The sequence below is a fragment of the Taudactylus pleione genome, unplaced genomic scaffold, assembly GCF_031769625.1.
Source record: "Taudactylus pleione unplaced genomic scaffold, aTauple2 ptg000116l, whole genome shotgun sequence".
Lineage (NCBI taxonomy): Eukaryota > Metazoa > Chordata > Amphibia > Anura > Myobatrachidae > Taudactylus > Taudactylus pleione.
The window spans coordinates 11542340-11561459 of record NW_028284518.1 but is presented as its reverse complement, the minus strand read 5'-3'; the positions used below and the strand labels follow the sequence as shown (position 1 = coordinate 11561459).

Here is a 19120-nt window from a genome sequence, read left to right as displayed (position 1 = left end):
GAGTATCTGTGGGTGCAGTAATGTGTTCCTGGAGTATCTGTGGTTGCAGCAAAGTGTTCCTGGTGTATCTGTGCGTGCAGTGATGTGTTCCTGGTGTATCTGTGGGTGATGCGATGTGTTCCTGGTGTATCTGTGGGTGCTGCAATGTGTTCCTGGTGTATCTGTGGGTGATGCGATGTGTTCCTGGTGTATCTGTAGTTGCAGCGATGTGTTCCTGATGTATCTGTGGGTGCTGCGATGTGTTCCTAGTGTACCTGTGGGTGCAGCGATGTGTTCCTGGTGTATCTGTGGTTGCAGTGATGTGTTCCTGGTGTATCTGTGGGTGCAAAATATGTTTCTGGAGTATCTGTGGGTGCAGCAATCTGTTCCTGGAGTATCTGTGGTTGCAGTAATGTGTTCCTGGAGTATCTGTGGGTGCAGTGATGTGTTCCTGGTGTATCTGGGGGTGCAAAATATGTTCGTGCAGTGATGTGTTCCTGGTGTATCTGTTGGTGCAGCAATGTGTTCCTGGTGTTTCTGTGGTTGCAGTGATGTGTTCCTGGTGTATCTGGGGGTGCAAAATATGTTCCTGGAATATCTGTGGGTGCAGCAATGTGTTCCTGGAGTATCTGTGGTTGCAGAAAAGTGTTCCTGGTGTATCTGTGGGTGCAGTGATGTGTTCCTGGTGTATCTGTGGTTGCAGCGATGTGTTCCTGGTGTATCTGGGGGTGCAGCGATGTGTTCCTGGTGGGTGCAGCAATGTATTCCTGGAGTATCTGTGGTTGCAGCGATGTGTTCCTGGTGTATCTGTGGTTGCAGCAAAGTGTTCCTGGTGTATCTGTGGGTGCAGTGATGTGTTCCTGGAGTATCTGTGGGTGCTGTGATGTGTTCCTGGTGTATCTGTGGGTGCAGTGATGTGTTCCTGGTGTTTCTGTGGTTGCAGTGATGTGTTCCTGGTGTATCTGTTCCTGCAGCAATGTGTTCCTGGAGTATCTGTGGGTGGAGTGATGTGTTCCTGGTGTATCTGTGGGTGCAGTGATATGTTCCTGGTGTATTTGTGGTTGCAGCGATGTGTTCCTGGTGTATCTGGGGGTGCAGCGATGTGTTCCTGGTGGGTGCAGCAATGTATTCCTGGAGTATCTGTGGTTGCAGTGATGTGTTCCTGGTGTATCTGTGGTTGCAGCAAAGTGTTTCTGGTGTATCTGTGCGTGCAGTGCTGTGTTCCTGGTGTATCTGTGGGTGCTGTAATGTGTTCCTGGTGTATCTGTGGGTACAGCGATGTGTTCCTGGTGTATCTGTGGGTGCAGCAATGTGTTCCTGGAGTATCTGTGGGTGGAGTGATGTGTTCCTGGTGTTTCTGTGGTTGCAGTGATGTGTTCCTGGTGTATCTGGGGGTGCAAAATATGTTCCTGGAATATCTGTGGGTGCAGCAATGTGTTTCTGGTGTATCTGTGGGTGCAGTAATGTGTTCCTGGAGTATCTGTGGTTGCAGCAAAGTGTTCCTGGTGTATCTGTGGGTGCAGTGATGTGTTCCTGGTGTATCTGTGGGTGCAGTGATGTGTTCCTGGAATATCTGTGGGTGCAGCAATGGGTTTCTGGAGTATCTGTGGGTGCAGTAATGTGTTCCTGGAGTATCTGTGGTTGCAGCAAAGTGTTCCTGGTGTATCTGTGGGTGCAGCGATGTGTTCCTGGTGTATCTGGGGGTGCAGCGATGTGTTCCTGGTGGGTGCAGCAATGTATTCCTGGAGTATCTGTGGTTGCAGCGATGTGTTCCTGGTGTATCTGTGGTCGCAGCAAAGTGTTCCTGGTGTATCTGTGGGTGCAGTGATGTGTTCCTGGAGTATCTGTGGGTGCTGTGATGTGTTCCTGGTGTATCTGTGGGTGCAGTGATGTGTTCCTGGTGTTTCTGTGGTTGCAGTGATGTGTTCCTGGTGTATCTGTTCCTGCAGCAATGTGTTCCTGGAGTATCTGTGGGTGAAGTGATGTGTTCCTGGTGTATCTGTGGGTGCAGTGATATGTTCCTGGTGTATCTGTGGTTGCAGCGATGTGTTCCTGGTGTATCTGGGGGTGCAGCGATGTGTTCCTGGTGGGTGCAGCAATGTATTCCTGGAGTATCTGTGGTTGCAGCGATGTGTTCCTGGTGTATCTGTGGTTGCAGCAAAGTGTTCCTGGTGTATCTGTGGGTGCAATGCTGTGTTCCTGGTGTATCTGTGGGTGCAGTGATGTGTTCCTGGTGTATCTGTGGGTGCAGCAATGTGTTCCTGGAGTATCTGTGGGTGGAGCGATGTGTTCCTGGTGTTTCTGTGGTTGCAGTGATGTGTTCCTGGTGTATCTGGGGGTGCAAAATATGTTCCTGGAATATCTGTGGGTGCAGCAATGTGTTTCTGGAGTATCTGTGGGTGCAGTAATGTGTTCCTGGAGTATCTGTGGTTGCAGCAAAGTGTTCCTGGTGTATCTGTGGGTGCAGTGATGTGTTCCTGGTGTATCTGTGGGTGCAGTGATGTGTTCCTGGTGTATCTGTGGTTGCAGTGATGTGTTCCTGGTGTATCTGTGGGTGCTGCGATGTGTTCCTGGTGTATCTGTGGGTGCTGCGATGTGTTCCTGGTGTATCTGTGGGTGCAAAATGTGTTCCTGGAGTATCTGTGGGTGCAGCAATGTGTTCCTGGAGTATCTGTGGGTGAAGTAATGTGTTCCTGGAGTATCTGTGGGTGCAGTGATGTGTTCCTGGTGTATCTGTGGGTGCAAAATATGTTCGTGCAGTGATGTGTTCCTGGTGTATCTTTTGGTGCAGCAATGTGTTCCTGGAGTATCTGTGGGTGGAGTGATGTGTTCCTGGTGTTTCTGTGGTTGCATTGATGTGTTCCTGGTGTATCTGGGGGTGCAAAATATGTTCCTGGAATATCTGTGGGTGCAGCAATTTGTTTCTGGAGTATCTGTGGGTGCAGTAATGTGTTCCTGGAGTATCTGTGGTTGCAGCAAAGTGTTCCTGGTGTATCTGGGGGTGCAGTGATGTGTTCCTGGTGTATCTGTGGATGCAGCGATGTGTTCCTGGTGTATCTGGGGGTGCAGTGATGTGTTCCTGGTTGGTGCAGCAATGTATTCCTGGAGTATCTGTGGTTGCAGCGATGTGTTCCTGGTGTATCTGTGGTTGCAGCAAAGTGTTCCTGGTGTATCTGTGGGTGCAGTGATGTGTTCCTGGTGTATCTGTGGGTGCTGTGATGTGTTCCTGGTGTATCTGTGGGTGCAGCGATGTGTTCCTGGTGTATCTGTGGTTGCAGTGATGTGTTCCTGGTGTATCTGTGGGTGCAAAATATGTTTCTGCAGCAATGTGTTCCTGGAGTATCTGTGAGTGCAGTAATGTGTTCCTGGAGTATCTGTGGGTGCAGTGATGTGTTCCTGGTGTATCTGGGGGTACAAAATATGTTCGTGCAGTGATGTGTTCCTGGTGTATCTGTTGGTGCAGCAATGTGTTCCTGGAGTATCTGTGGGTGCAGTAATGTGTTCCTGGAGTATCTGTGGGTGCAGTGATGTGTTCCTGGTGTATCTGGGGGTGCAAAATATGTTCCTGGAATATCTGTGGGTGCAGCAATGTGTTTCTGGAGTATCTGTTGGTGCAGCAATGTGTTCCTGGAGTATCTGTGGGTTGAGTGATGTGTTCCTGGTGTTTCTGTGGTTGCAGTGATGTGTTCCTGGTGTATCTGGGGGTGCAAAATATGTTCCTGGAATATCTGTGGGTGCAGCAATGTGTTTCTGGAGTATCTGTGGGTGCAGTAATGTGTTCCTGGAGTATCTGTGGTTGCAGCAAAGTGTTCCTGGTGTATCTGTGGGTGCAGTGATGTGTTCCTGGTGTATCTGTGGTTGCAGCGATGTGTTCCTGGTGTATCTGGGGGTGCAGCGATGTGTTCCTGGTGGGTGCAGCAATGTATTCCTGGAGTATCTGTGGTTGCAGCGATGTGTTCCTGGTGTATCTGTGGTTGCAGCAAATTGTTCCTGGTGTATCTGTGGGTGCAGTGATGTGTTCCTGGTGTATCTGTGGGTGCTGTGATGTGTTCCTGGTGTATCTGTGGGTGCAGTGATGTGTTCCTGGTGTATCTGTGGGTGCAGCGATGTTTTCCTGATGTATCTGTGGGTGCAGCGATGTGTTCCTGGTGTATCTGTGGTTGCAGTGATGTGTTCCTGGTGTATCTGTGGGTGCAAAATATGTTTCTGCAGCAATGTGTTCCTAGAGTATCTGTGGGTGCAGTAATGTGTTCCTGGAGTATCTGTGGGTGCAGTGATGTGTTCCTGGTGTATCTGGGGGTACAAAATATGTTCGTGAAGTGATGTGTTCCTGGTGTATCTGTTGGTGCAGCAATGTGTTCCTGGACTATCTGTGGGTGGAGTGATGCGTTCCTGGTGTTTCTGTGGTTGCAGTGATGTGTTCCTGGTGTATCTGCGGGTGCAAAATATGTTCCTGGAATATCTGTGGGTGCAGCAATGTGTTTCTGGAGTATCTGTGGGTGCAGTAATGTGTTCCTGGAGTATCTGTGGGTGCAGTGATGTGTTCCTGGTGTTTTTGTGGTTGCAGTGATGTGTTCCTGGTGTATCTGTTGGTGCAGCAATGTGTTCCTGGAGTATCTGTGGGTGGAGTGATGTGTTCCTGGTGTTTCTGTGGTTGTAGTGATGTGTTCCTGGTGTATCTGGGGGTGCAAAATATGTTCCTGGAATATCTGTGGGTGCAGCAAAGTGTTCCTGGTGTATCTGTGGGTGCAGTGATGTGTTCCTGGTGTATCTGTGGGTGCAGTGATGTGTTCCTGGTGTAGCTGTGGGTGCAGTGATGTGTTCCTGGTGTATCTGTGGGTGCAGCGATGTGTTCCTGGTGTATCTGTGGGTGCTGCGATGTGTTCCTGGTGTATCTGTGGGTGCTGCGATGTGTTCTTGGTGTATCTGTAGTTGCAGCGATGTGTTCCTGATGTATCTGTGGGTGCTGCGATGTGTTCCTAGTGTACCTGTAGGTGCAGCGATGTGTTCCTGGTGTATCTGTGGGTGCAGCGATGTGTTCCTGGTGTATCTGTGGGTGCAGCGATGTGTTCCTGGTGTATCTGTGGTTGCAGTGATGTGTTCCTGGTGTATCTGTGGGTGCAAAATATGTTTCTGGAGTATCTGTGGGTGCAGCAATGTATTCCTGGAGTATCTGTGGGTGCAGTAATGTGTTCCTGGAGTATCTGTGGGTGCAGTGATATGTTCCTGGTGTATCTGGGGGTGCAAAATATGTTCGTGCAGAAATGTATTCCTGGAGTATCTGTGGGTGCAGTAATGTGTTCCTGGAGTATCTGTGGGTGCAGTGATGTGTTCCTGGTGTATCTGGGGGTGCAAAATATGTTCCTGGAATATCTGTGGGTGCAGCAATGTGTTTCTGGAGTATCTGTGGGTGCAGTAATGTGTTCCTGGAGTATCTGTGGTTGCAGCAAAGTGTTCCTGGTGTATCTGTGGGTGCAGTGATGTGTTCCTGGTGTATCTGTGGGTGCAGTGATGTGTTCCTGGTGTTTCTGTGGTTGCAGCAATGTGTTCCTGGTGTATCTGGGGGTGCAGCGATGTGTTCCTGGTGGGTGCAGCAATGTGTTCCTGGAGTATCTGTGGTTGCAGCGATGTGTTCCTGGTGTATCTGTGGTTGCAGAAAAGTGTTCCTGGTGTATCTGTGGGTGCTGTGATGTGTTCCTGGTGTATCTGTGGGTGCAGTGATGTGTTCCTGGTGTATCTGTGGGTGCAGCGAGGGGTTCCTGATGTATCTGTGGGTGCAGCGATGTGTTCCTGGTGTATCTGTGGTTGCAGTGATGTGTTCCTGGTGTATCTGTGGGTGCAAAATATGTTTCTGCAGCAATGTGTTCCTGGTGTATCTGTGGGTGCAGCGATGTGTTCCTGGTGTATCTGTGGTTGCAGTGATGTGTTCCTGGTGTATCTGGGGGTGCAAATTATGTTCCTGGAATATCTGTGGGTGCAGCAATGTGTTTCTGGAGTATCTGTGGGTGCAGTAATGTGTTCCTAGATCTGTGGTTGCAGCAAAATGTTCCTGGTGTATCTGTGGGTGCAGTGATGTGTTCCTGGTGTATCTGTGGGTGCAGCGATGTGTTCCTGGTGTATCTGTGGGTGCTGCGATGTGTTCCTGGTGTATCTGTTGGTGCTACGATGTGTTCCTGGTGTATCTGTAGTTGCAGCGATGTGTTCCTGATGTATCTGTGGGTGCTGTGATGTGTTCCTGGTGTATTTGTGGGTGCAGCGATGTGTTCCTGGTGTATCTGTGGGTGCAGCGATGTGTTCCTGGTGTATCTGTGGGTGCAGCGATGTGTTCCTGGTGTATCTGTGGTTGCAGTGATGTGTTCCTGGTGTATCTGTGAGTGCAAAATGTTTCTGGAGTATCTGTGGGTGCAGCAATGTGTTCCTGGAGTATCTGTGGGTGCAGTGATGTGTTCCTGGTGTATCTGGGGGTGCAGTGATGTGTTCCTGGTGTATCTGTTGGTGCAGCAATGTGTTCCTGGAGTATCTGTGGGTGGAGTGATGTGTTCCTGGTGTTTCTGTGGTTGCAGTGATGTGTTCCTGGTGTATCTGGGGGTGCAAAATATGTTCCTGGAATATCTGTGGGTGCAGCAATGTGTTCCTGGTGTATCTGTGGGTGCAGTGATGTGTTCCTGGTGTATCTGTGGGTGCAGGGATGTGTTCCTGGTGTATCTGTGGGTGCAGCGATGTGTTCCTGGTGTATCTGTGGTTGCAGCGATGTGTTCCTGGTGTATCTGTGGGTGCTGCGATGTGTTCCTGGTGTATCTGTGGGTGCAGCGATGTGTTCCTGGTGTATCTGTGGGTGTAGCGATGTGTTCCTGGTGTATCTGTGGGTGCAGCGATGTGTTCCTGGTGTATCTGTGGGTGCAGCGATGTGTTCCTGGTGTATCTGTGGTTGAAGCGATGTGTTCCTGGTGTATCTGTGGGTGCAGCGATGTGTTCCTGGTGTATCTGTGGGTGCAGCGATGTGTTCCTGGTGTATCTGTGGGTGCAGCGATGTGTTCCTGGTGTATCTGTGGGTGCAGCGATGTGTTCCTGGTGTATCTGTGGTTGAAGCGATGTGTTCCTGGTGTATCTGTGGGTGCAGCGATGTGTTCCTGGAGTATCTGTGGTTGCAGCAAAGTGTTCCTGGTGTATCTGTGGGTGCAGCGATGTGTTCCTGGTGTATCCGTAGTTGCAGCAATGTGTTCCTGGTGTATCTGTGGGTGCTGCGATATGTTCCTGGTGTATCTGTGGGTGCAGTGATGTGTTCCTGGTGTATCTGTAGTTGCAGCGATGTGTTCCTGGTGTATCTGTGGGTGCAAAATATGTTCCTGGAATATCTGTGGGTGCAGCAATGTGTTTCTGGAGTATCTGTGGGTGCAGTAATGTGTTCCTGGATCTGTGGTTGCAGCAAAGTGTTCCTGGTGTATCTGTGGGTGCAGTGATGTGTTCCTGATGTATCTGTGGGTGCTGTGATGTGTTCCTGGTGTATTTGTGGGTGCAGCGATGTGTTCCTGGTGTATCTGTGGGTGCAGCGATGTGTTCCTGGTGTATCTGTGGGTGCAGCGATGTGTTCCTGGTGTATCTGTGGTTGCAGTGATGTGTTCCTGGTGTATCTGTGGGTGCAAAATGTTTCTGGAGTATCTGTGGGTGCAGCAATGTGTTCCTGGAGTATCTGTGGGTGCAGTGATGTGTTCCTGGTGTATCTGTTGGTGCAGCAATGTGTTCCTGGAGTATCTGTGGGTGGAGTGATGTGTTCCTGGTGTTTCTGTGGTTGCAGTGATGTGTTCCTGGTGTATCTGGGGGTGCAAAATATGTTCCTGGAATATCTGTGGGTGCAGCAATGTGTTCCTGGTGTATCTGTGGGTGCAGTGATGTGTTCCTGGTGTATCTGTGGGTGCAGTGATGTGTTCCTGGTGTATCTGTGGGTGCAGGGATGTGTTCCTGGTGTATCTGTGGGTGCAGCGATGTGTTCCTGGTGTATCTGTGGTTGCAGCGATGTGTTCCTGGTGTATCTGTGGGTGCTGCGATGTGTTCCTGGTGTATCTGTGGGTGCAGCGATGTGTTCCTGGTGTATCTGTGTGTGCAGCAATGTGTTCCTGGTGTATCTGTGGGTGCAGCGATGTGTTCCTGGTGTATCTGTGGGTGCAGCGATGTGTTCCTGGTGTTTCTGTGGGTGCAGCGATGTGTTCCTGGTGTATCTGTGGGTGCAGCGATGTGTTCCTGGTGTATCTGTGGTTGAAGCGATGTGTTCCTGGTGTATCTGTGGGTGCAGCGATGTGTTCCTGGAGTATCTGTGGTTGCAGCAAAGTGTTCCTGGTGTATCTGTGGGTGCTGCGATATGTTCCTGGTGTATCTGTGGGTGCAGTGATGTGTTCCTGGTGTATCTGTAGTTGCAGCGATGTGTTCCTGGTGTATCTGTGGGTGCAAAATATGTTCCTGGAATATCTGTGGGTGCAGCAATGTGTTTCTGGAGTATCTGTGGGTGCAGTAATGTGTTCCTGGATCTGTGGTTGCAGCAAAGTGTTCCTGGTGTATCTGTGGGTGCAGTGATGTGTTCCTGGTGTATCTGTGGGTGCAGCGATGTGTTCCTGGTGTATCTGTGGGTGTAGCGATGTGTTCCTGGTGTATCTGTGGGTGCTGCGATGTGTTCCTGGTGTATCTGTTGGTGCTGCGATGTGTTCCTGGTGTATCTGTAGTTGCAGCGATGTGTTCCTGATGTATCTGTGGGAGCTGCGATGTGTTCCTGGTTTATTTGTGGGTGCAGCGATGTGTTCCTGGTGTATCTGTGGGTGCAGCGATGTGTTCCTGGTGTATCTGTGGTTGCTGCGATGTGTTCCTGGTGTATCTGTGGGTGCAGCGATGTGTTCCTGATGTATTTGTGGGTGCAGCTATGTGTTCCTGGTGTATGTGTGGTTGCAGTGATGTGTTCCTGGTGTATCTGTGGGTGCAAAATATGTTTCTGGAGTATCTGTGGGTGCAGCTATGGGTTCCTGGAGTATCTGTGGGTGCAGTAATGTGTTCCTGGAGTATCTTTGTGTGCAGTCATGTGTTCCTGGTGTATCTGGGGGTGCAAAATATGTTCGTGCAGTGATGTGTTCCCTGTGTATCTGTGGGTGCAGCGATGTGTTCCTGGTGTATCTGTGGGTGCAGCGATGTGTTCCTGGTGTATCTGTGGGTGTAGTGATGTGTTCCTGGTGTATCTGTGGTTGCAGTGATGTGTTCCTGGTGTATCTGTGGGTGCAGCTATGTGTTCCTGGTGTATCTGTGGGTGCAGTGATGTGTTCCTGGTGTATCTGTGGGTGCAGCGATGTGTTCCTGTTGTATCTATGGTTGCAGTGATGTGTTCCTGGTGTATCTGTGGGTGCAGCAATGTGTTCCTGGTGTATCTGTGGGTGCAGCAATGTGTTCCTGGTGTATCTGTGGGTGCAGCAATGTGTTCCTGGTGTATCTGTGTGCAGCAATATGTTCCTGGTGTATCTGTGGGTGCAGCAATGTGTTCCTGGTGTATCTGTGGGTGCAGCAATGTGTTCCTGGATTATCTGTGGGTGCAGCAATGTGTTCCTGGAGTATCAGTGGGTGCAGTAATGTGTTCCTGGTGTATCTGTGGGTGCAGCAATGTACTCCTGGTGTATCTGGGGGTGCAGCAATGTATATATAGATTCCTTATTAGAAATAAAATGCAGTTTTGTCTCTGGGGACAGGTTTTTTCATGGATTCTAGGTTAGTCATCATGCAAGTTGGGAAATATGATCATTGAATTGAAGCATTTATGCCTCAGCACTGACAGCTATCATTTTGACATATCCCATAATAAAGTGCACACATCGAGTGACCAGTCTTTGGAGGTCATATTTCTCTCTCATCTAATACAATTTTCCTGTATTTATAACTGATTACTTTCCTCTCTATAGGTTATCCAGGATACCCAGGTGTAGCCAAGGATGGAATGGTTGGACCACAAGGTCCTCCTGGTAACAGTGGTCCTCTAGGCCAACAGGGGCTTCCAGGCTCAGCAGGTGTCCCAGGATTCTGTGAAGCCAGGGACTGTGGTATTAACGCTCCATCAATGCTGAATGAACAAGGGCTGAGGAAATTTTTTTAAGTAACCGTGAAATAGACACATAAGGAGGACAAGACAATAACTGGTTCAGTTTGTTCTCTGTTTGTGGGATGATATGAACTATTACCAAGGATTTATAGTAAGGAGGTGTAAGGTTAATGGACATGCAGAAAACAAGGGATAATCCTACAACCATACAAACAATTGTTGCTTGTTCTCTCAATATGCTGTTTCCATTGGACCCCTATGATACGTTCATCTACCTAATTCTACATTTTCATTGCACGTCTTGAAAAACAAGAAATTGTAGGACCGTTACCCCAAGTGGATGACTGTAATTGTAAGAGAAGTGATTCCAATGTTTATTTGTTAAACTAAAATGTTATTTAAGAATTGGTCCCAAATAAAGAGATATTTCAGCCACAAAAATAAAAACTTTGACCTATGTGCCAAAATGTTCAAGTGTAAAATTAATAAAAATAATGACATTTATATTGTAGCTTCTTACAGAATGATTTATTTGTATTTAAAAATCATTAAAATACATTTCCCTCCAAAACGTATGTATTAATTTTACAACAAGGGGCCTGATTTAAATTTGTACAGTATTGTACAATGGCTGCAGGGAAGAGACTGTGCAATACCGTAAAATGCAAATGCAGCAGGAGGTGTCTGTAGAGAAGACACCTCCTGCATGTGTCTGTGATCCGTGTGCAGCATCCGTAGATGCTGTATGAATCGCCATCACTAAACCTTACTCAGCCTGGTCATCGGAACCCCTCTGCCGGGTCAGTAAGTCTGCACCTAATTTCACAGACCCTCGGCTCGGTACGCTTACAAAACAGGGACAACATGCACTTGTTTTGTCGAACCATTCTGGTCGCCGCCTTCGCTCTGCCCCCCAAATGCCGCAGCATGGCGATCACACAGGACCCGTTCTGCACATGCGTAGAACAGGTCTTGTTCCTGCACAGGCCCAAAACCATCGGATTTGTATGTAAACCATCGGGCTTGCCTACAAATCCGAATCAAGCCCAATGTGCGGATCATGTGTTAATTGTTTTGTATGTGACATTCATGATTTGTCACTCTGAGATAGTGGAGACAATTAAATGGTATTTCACAATGTGTGCAGTTGTACATTTACCGCAAAATGGCCAGTGCTTCAGTGCTTTGTATTCATGTACTGTTTAGGCCTATTAGTAATAAAGCAGCTGATCTTTGTGGCATTTATTTTTTTCAGTTGGTCACATTCAAGATTTCATAGGTTTAATGTGGGGGCTTGTTTGTCTGCAAGCATAAAGCAGAGCCGCCCATTTACTTTACACCACCTACCGCTGTCGTCATCATTAGTATCTGCATATGCACCAGGCTAGGTGCAAGAGATCCAATAAGAAACTGACTTCCCTTCCCCATACGCACATCTCAGAAATGCTCTGAACATTACATACGTGTCCATGACCACGACACTCCCATTACATTCCCACAATTCAGGGCGGTTCCGTGTGCGAGCTTTGTTGTAGCCCAGAATCCACTACAGAACCCCCAATTTTACAGAAATACAGATCTGTCTGAGTTCTGTCCGACTCAAAGTGGGACAAAAATGGTGAAGTTCCCATCTGCGCATGTGCTGTATGCAAAAACCTACCACCTGCGTCGGTGAACAGAGATTTGTCTTAGAATCAGCACCATCGTCAGTAGTACTTTTTGTTTTTAAATGAAGGCTACTAAACCTAAAATATTAAGTTGCTTTATATAATAGAGCTTCTAAAAATATATTGCACAAAGACTTGGCAAATCGATATTTTTACGTTTTTGTTTATAGTGTGATTCCAGTAAATAGTGTGGGGCAATGAAGTGATATAATATGTACAGCACATGCAGTGCACGTGTGTCTGTATTTATATGCACTGCACCACTGACCAAACCACCTGAGTGTAAATCTCCTTTTGTTACAATCAGTAGAACTCAGAAAAACAGGATTATTGAACCTGCAACTACTGTAAACATTGTTGCCTTACATGTACTCTACCCTGCTCTTATCCTACAGAGAGCTGCCCTCCTGGTAATATCTACAGTATGTCCACGCCTACCCTGTAGTCACAGCAGGATCTTATATATATATTTATGTGCAGTCAGTAACGCCTCAGCAGTGCCACCCATAGCATCCTTTGTACACTACAGGCAGGCATCTTGCCGTATATATCCACTCTTCTGGGCACTGGCTGGCCCCAACTCCCTATGCGTGATGTCATGACGTCTTGCGCAAAGGGGGTGGGGGCAGCACAGGGCACATTAAAGCCCTGTTACGGCCATGCTCTGTGCACATGGACTCATGGATACATGTGCAGTAGAAAATAATAGCTAAACTATGTCCAACATTGATATTGCATGCCATTCAGAATCAGGTCCTATATTCACAATGGGGAGCTGCAAAGTCAAAAAAGCTTTGCTTCATCCCCGGCAGGCCAAACACTCGCAGATATACTGTATATGGTTTCCATGGGGGCTCCAAAAGGAATCCTGGATTGGTAAATTTCAGTGCGGCTCATATCTGTATTGTTGTGGTAGATGGCAATACAGATTATTAGTTAGCATCAGTTTTTATTCAACAGTGCCCATAACAAGTTAGTAAAGTTAGTCTTTGAGGAGCTAAAAGTACACATTTTAAATAAAGTCTATTTTTAAATGTATCAATGAAAGTAACTGGAGAATGTGCGTGACATTGGTGCAGTCAGCCAATAATTTTCATGACAGAACCTAACCAGACATTATACGGCATTTACATAACAACATGTCAACCCTAGCTTTCATGCTTATTTGCAAAGATTATATTTATTCCTGGAGAGATTATGAATTGCTACTGATACGTGTAAAAAATAGCTCTACATAACAGTAGTCTGTGTTTTTATGGTATACCCAAAACAAACTTTGAAGTTCTTGTAGGCATAAAAAGTATAACATTTCACATGATCTATGAAGCATAGCTAAACAATACTTTCCAGTATCAAGTAAGCTTTACCCTAGGACAGTGATTCCCAAACTTTTTTAAATCACGGAGCTCTAGAGTATCAGCATTGTTTTCACAGCACCCCTAATCCAAAAGTTTGTTGAGAAATTTAGAAAATTTTTTAGTAACTAGTAAAGTGAAGTAAATTGTGCTGAGCTGTCATCTTTAGGTTCAGTTATGTGGTGGTGGACAGGTTTGCACTTCTGTTTGTCCACATATTTACATTACATTGAGTATAAATAATTTGATTTGGTGCTGGACCACCATCCTGAGGCACCCCTGCAAGTGTCCCGAGGCACCCCAGGGTGCCACGGCGCACAGTTTGGGAACCACTGCCCTAGGACAAGAAACATTAAATAAAAATACAAAAGCACCCCCTCCACAAAGTGGTGTGTGCAAAAAAAAAAAGAATTATTATTGTGATGCAGTATATATGTTATGTTAAGCTGGTACAGTAGTGTATACCCATGATATGTGTGCTCCTGCGGGTCATTAGTAACATCCCCCGTCGGCCCTATTGCAGTGTGTATGCACTTGCCGTATGCTGGGTTCCTTCGCCTGCGATGTCGGGTTGGATGCCGAAGGGTGGCTGGGTGTGAAGTGACCCAGGAGTGACCTCTATTGTGTGGCAGCGGGGGTAGTAGTGGGCATCATGCAGGTAGAAGCGGCTCCCCGGCTGGGCCTGTCATTCACTAGATAATTGTAGTAGCGGCCGGCCGGCAGTACTAGGCGCAGGCAGGCCTCCTGAGTGTCCGGCCACGGCTTTGTTAGGATGTGGAACAGGAGGGTGTCCCTGTGCATGTACAGTGGCAGCAGTGGGGGTAGGAGCGGATTCCCGTCCCGGAAGTCCCCCCCTGATGGCGGCCCTGGTGGGCACTACAGTCTAGCATAATGTGTAGGCACTACAGGAGGCATTATTTGTGGGCACTACAGTGTAGCATAACGTGTGGTCACTACAGGTGGCATAATGTGTGGGAACTACAGAGTAGCATAATGTGTGGGCACTACAGGTGGCATAATGTGTTGACACTACAGCTAGCATAATGTATGGGCACTACAGTGTGTAATAATATGTGGGTCACTGTCCCCGGCTTACCTCGTTCGAGATGCTGGCCGTCGGGATTTCGACGTGGTGCTAAATATAGGTGTCGGCATTTCACCACCTATCTTTAGTCCCGGGTCGGCCTTCTGCCATCGGGATTCTGATGGCCGGCATTCTGGGTGGCGGTAAATTAACTGCATTCCTATCTCAAGAGAGGGTGGAACATTTTTAAAAAAATATGGAATAGACCATCAATTGACCCTTGCCTATACTTCAAAATTGTGTCACTGAAAGTGGAAATTGTACACAAGTAGGGAGAGGAAGTTGCATGCTAATTGACAGAGGCCTAGACTAGCAGATTTGGGCAGAAGCCGTGTTGACAGCAGATTATTCAAAAAACGTTCTCCTACAGTTGCCCTAAACTATATAACTCGTGTTGAAGTATGGTCAAAGAGAAAACCAAGTGTAAGACATCTTAGAACCTTTGGCAGTATGGCCTATGTGCATATACCAAAAGAGAAAAGATGAGTCAGTAAAGTGCATCAGGCTTGGCATTTACCATGAGAGCAAATGTTACAGATTGTGCAATCTAAATACCAGAAAACTTGATAAGTCCAGAGATGTTATCTTTAAAGAAACAATACAAATTAAAGAATAGTTGGAAGCTGATATGCAGAGCAAGTATATGTCACTGGACATGCCAGCAGCTGAAGATATATCAGCATGGAAGTTCACCCAGAGAGATGATCCTCTGCAAGATCAAATTTTGGCAAACCACCTAAGAGGTACGATGAGGAATTCGCAAACCTTGCATCTAGTAAACCTCAAGGTATCCAGAAGCCAAAACCAAAGTCTGATTGATGTGAATGGAAATCCAAGATAAGAAAAGAGACTTTGATAGATGTAAAAACCATAAGTGAAAAAGCATTTAAAAATCGTGATAGTTGCATCAGTTCAAAGTTTGCGAGTTGAGAGACTGCTTGTAAAGCCCATGGTATCAGTGAAGGAACTTTTGCTATACTAATGGTGGCTGAGAGAGTAATACTTCATAAGTGGGTTTCTCCCATTATATTCCCATTTCTCCATAAATTCAAAACTGAATTATTGGAAGTCTTGCACTTTGACTATCAAGCTACAGTCCTAAAAATTGATAAGGGAGTTAAAACATTGTATAAGAAATTGGGAATTGTATTGTAATGTTTTTAATTTTTAATACCTTGGTACCTTTTGTTTAATTTCTTTTTGTAATTTATGTTAAAATGTTAATAAAATAGACTTGGAGCACCGAGGGAAAATTCACACAAACATGGAGGGAACCAACAACCTCTAGATAGGGCCCTGTTTGAAATCTAACCCATGACCCCAGTGCTGTAAGGCCATTACGCTGGTCCATATTACTGTTTACAAGCAGATCACATGATACAGCACATTTCATACACACAATGTGGTTTTAACTGCTGCCGTCTGATTCGGCCTCTTAATGAGCTTTCTTCAACTCTATTAAGAGCACTATGATGTTGGTAGTTCAAATGAATGGACCTGGCCAGCATAACCATTCCCTGTGCTTTGCGCTAATTTTGACATTTGCAGAATCCAGAAGCATTAGCACTTTTGGTTAAACACTCTTCTCTTGGGAGCGTTCATTGGGTACATAGCGCCTGATTCAGAAGTGGATGCTATTTCGATGTTCACGCAGTTGAGCGATTATCGGTGGACTGCTCATGCGCCTTAGCCGTAATGCACATGCTTGGCGATTGAATTGCTATCAAATGCGACTACAGTTGTAGAGAGGATTTAGTCACATGGTATTGACAGAGACTGTTTTGTGGGTGGTAAGTGGTGCCAAAATGCAGAGGTGTCGTAATTGTTTGGGGGGCATGTATCTGCCTACATCTGTGATCACGTATGCAGAAAATATGGCACCAGCTTCTCAGCTCCTGCGGGCATTCTGTGCGACCATAGTGTTATTCAGTTGGTTGTTTATCGAAGGAGCTGTGACCACCACTGTGGATTTGTACACACTTGCTTGGATCTGTGAGGCAGCCAGTTGGCATCTCAATACATTTCCAGGCGGCTGTAGCATTAGCATATTTACACACGGCAACTGATTACAAACTCGCAGCTGCTAATGCATTAGCGTCCACATGCGAATAAGGCCCATAATACACTACAGTATGCAGCATAATGTAATATACATGCTGCTAACAATCCATTAAAATGAGGACTAAATAGAAGGTTTTGTCAGATTCAGTATGAGTTACCGCCAGACAAATGGCCGGCAGTTCAAATCCCGACAGCGGCATCCCAGCAGCAGTGAAAATCCTGATCGTCGAAAATTAAGTATTGACTAACCTAGTCTACCCCCTAACCCTCCCTGAGGGGTGCCTAACCCTATCCTCCCCCCCAAAGTGCCTAACCCTAATCCCCCCTTTAAGTGCCTAACCCTCCCTTCCCCTAACCTAAACCTAACCTCCCAGGGGGGGTGCCTAACCCTAAGTACCCCCGGGAACCCTAAACCCAACCTTCCCCCCCCCGGCTGTTCGTGCCCGACACCCAGCTTACCTTCGATCGGTAAGCTGGGTGTCGGGCTCCCGGCGTAGGTAATATGGCAGGCGTCGGGATATCGACACCTGTCATTAAACCCTCACTGTGATTAGACAGTCGGGAAGCCGTCCATTGGCTTCCCGAATGCTTACCGTTTTGTCTATGCTTTTAACTAGGGGTGAGCGGGTTCGGATTTCTGAAATCCGAACCCCCTCGAGCCCCCCCGATCCGAGTCCGATCCGAGTCAGGCTCGACTTTTCCCGCCTAACTCGGATCTGAAATCGAGGCAAAACGTCATCATCCCGCCTTCCGAGTCTCGCGGGTTTTGGATCCTATATAAGGTACCCGTGTCGGCGCCATTTTCTCACTCGGCTGTGGACAGTGAAGAGGGAGGGTGGGAGTTAGGGCTGGCTGGGCTGTGTAGTGTAGTGTAGTGCTGCTGTTGTCCACTACTTCAAAGTCCATAGGGGCTGGCTGTGTTGTGCTGTACTGCTGTTGTTAATAGGGGCTGTGTCCACTACTTCAAAGTCCATAGGGGCTGGCTGGACTGTGTTGTGCAGTCAGTTCTCCATAGGGGCTGTGTCCACTCCAAAGTCCTGTGCAGTGTCCCAGTCCTAAAGGGGTGCTGTAGTGTTGTCCAGGGGGTGCTCTGTCCATCAGGGGTGCTCCCCCCAAGTGCTAAAAAAATAATATATTTTCTGTGTTTGTGAATTGTGTGCGCAGTAGCCGCACGTGCATCAACAAAGGAGCAGCGCCAAGCGTGCGCTTGTGTCCCATAAGTAAAGAGCCGGCTGGCTCATTTCTTAAAGGCTGGTGTAACCCACAAAGTGCACTACTCTCCAGCAAAAATAAAGAAATAAAGTAGTGCCAAGCGTGCACCTGTGTCATAAGTAAAGGGCCGGCTGGCTTGACCGTTAAAGGGTGCTGTAACCCCCAAAGTACACTCCAGTCCAAACCAAAAAAAAAATTATTTTCTGTGTTTGTGAATTGTGTGCGCAGCAGCCGCACGTGCATCAACAAAGTAGTGCCAAGCGTGCGCCTGTGTCATAAGTAAAGGGCCGGCTGGCTTGACCGTTAAAGGGTGCTGTAACCCCCAAAGTACACTCCAGTCCAAACCAAAAAAAAAATGATTTTCTGTGTTTGTGAATTGTGTGCGCAGTAGCCGCACGTGCATCAACAAAGTAGTGCCAAGCGTGCGCCTGTGTCATAAGTAAAGGGCCAGCTGGCTTGACCGTTAAAGGGTGCTGTAACCCCCGAAAGTACACTCCAGTCCAAACCAAAAAAAAAAATATTTTCTGTGTTTGTGAATTGTGTGCGCAGTAGCCGCACGTGCATCAACAAAGGAGCAGCGCCAAGCGTGCGCCTGTGTCCCATAAGTAAAGAGCCGGCTGGCTCATCTCTTAAAGGCTGGTGTAACCCACAAAGTGCACTACTCTCCAGCAAAAATAAAGAAATATTTTCTGTGTTTAGCCGCACGTATATATCAAATCGATATAACATAAATGGAGGACCAAACTTTCTCCGATAAAAATAAAATAGAGAAAGATCAAGAACCACTTCCTCCTAGTGCTGAAGCTGCTGCCACTAGTCATGACATAGACGATAACATGCCATCAACGTCGTCTGCCAAGGCCGATGCCCAATGTCATAATAGAGGGCACATACAATCCCAAATGACAAAGTTCAGGAAAATGACCTTGAAAAAAACATTTAAATCAGCTGAAGAGAAACGTAAACTTGCCAATATGCCATTTACGACACGGAGTGGCAAGGAACGGCTAAGGTCGATCCCTAGTATGTTCATGACTAGTGGTTCAGCTTCACATGACGATGGAAGCCCTCCTCCCACTAAAAAAATCAAAAGAGTTAAGCTGGCAAAAGCACAGCGAAGAACTGTGCTTTCTAAGAAGATATCACAAATCCCCAAGGAGAGTCCAAGTGTGGTGGTGGTTGCGATGCCTGACCTTCCCAGCACTGGACGGGAAGAAGTGGCTCTTTCCACCATTTGCACGCCCCCTGCAAGTGCTGAAAGGAGCACCCACAGTCCACTTGCTGATATGCAAATTGAAGATGTCACTGTTGAAGTACAACAGGATGAGGATATTGGTGTAGCTGGCGCTGAGGAGGAAGTTGGCGAGGAGGATTCTGATGGTGATGTGGTTTGTTTAAATCAGGCTCCGGGGGAGACAGTTGTTGTCCGTGGGATGAAAAAGCCCATCACGGTCATGCCTGGGCAGAAGACCAAACATTCCACCTCTTTGGTCTGGCAATATTTCTATCCAAATCCGGACAACAACTGTCTTGCCATATGTACCTTATGTAAAGGTGGAATAAGTAGGGGTAGGGACGTTAACCACCTAGGAACATCCTCCCTTATACAGCACCTGCAGCGCGTTCATAATAAGTTACTGTCAAGTTCAGAAACTTTGGCTAAGACCGTAAGCAGTCCAGGGACACCTAAATCCCG

The 19120-nt window shown here is 47.2% G+C and overlaps 1 protein-coding gene across 1 annotated transcript in view; it reads left to right on the top strand.

The window, feature by feature from the left end:
• Nucleotides 1–10538, top strand: part of LOC148524761 (uncharacterized) — a 106336-nt gene extending 95798 nt beyond the window's left edge. The window contains exon 29 of the mRNA XM_088471635.1: nucleotides 9909–10538. Within this exon, the coding sequence (XP_088327761.1) occupies nucleotides 9909–10099 (191 nt within the window). The 3' untranslated portion in view covers nucleotides 10100–10538. The remainder of the gene's footprint in view (nucleotides 1–9908) is intronic.
• The last annotated feature ends 8582 nt before the right edge of the window (nucleotides 10539–19120 follow it).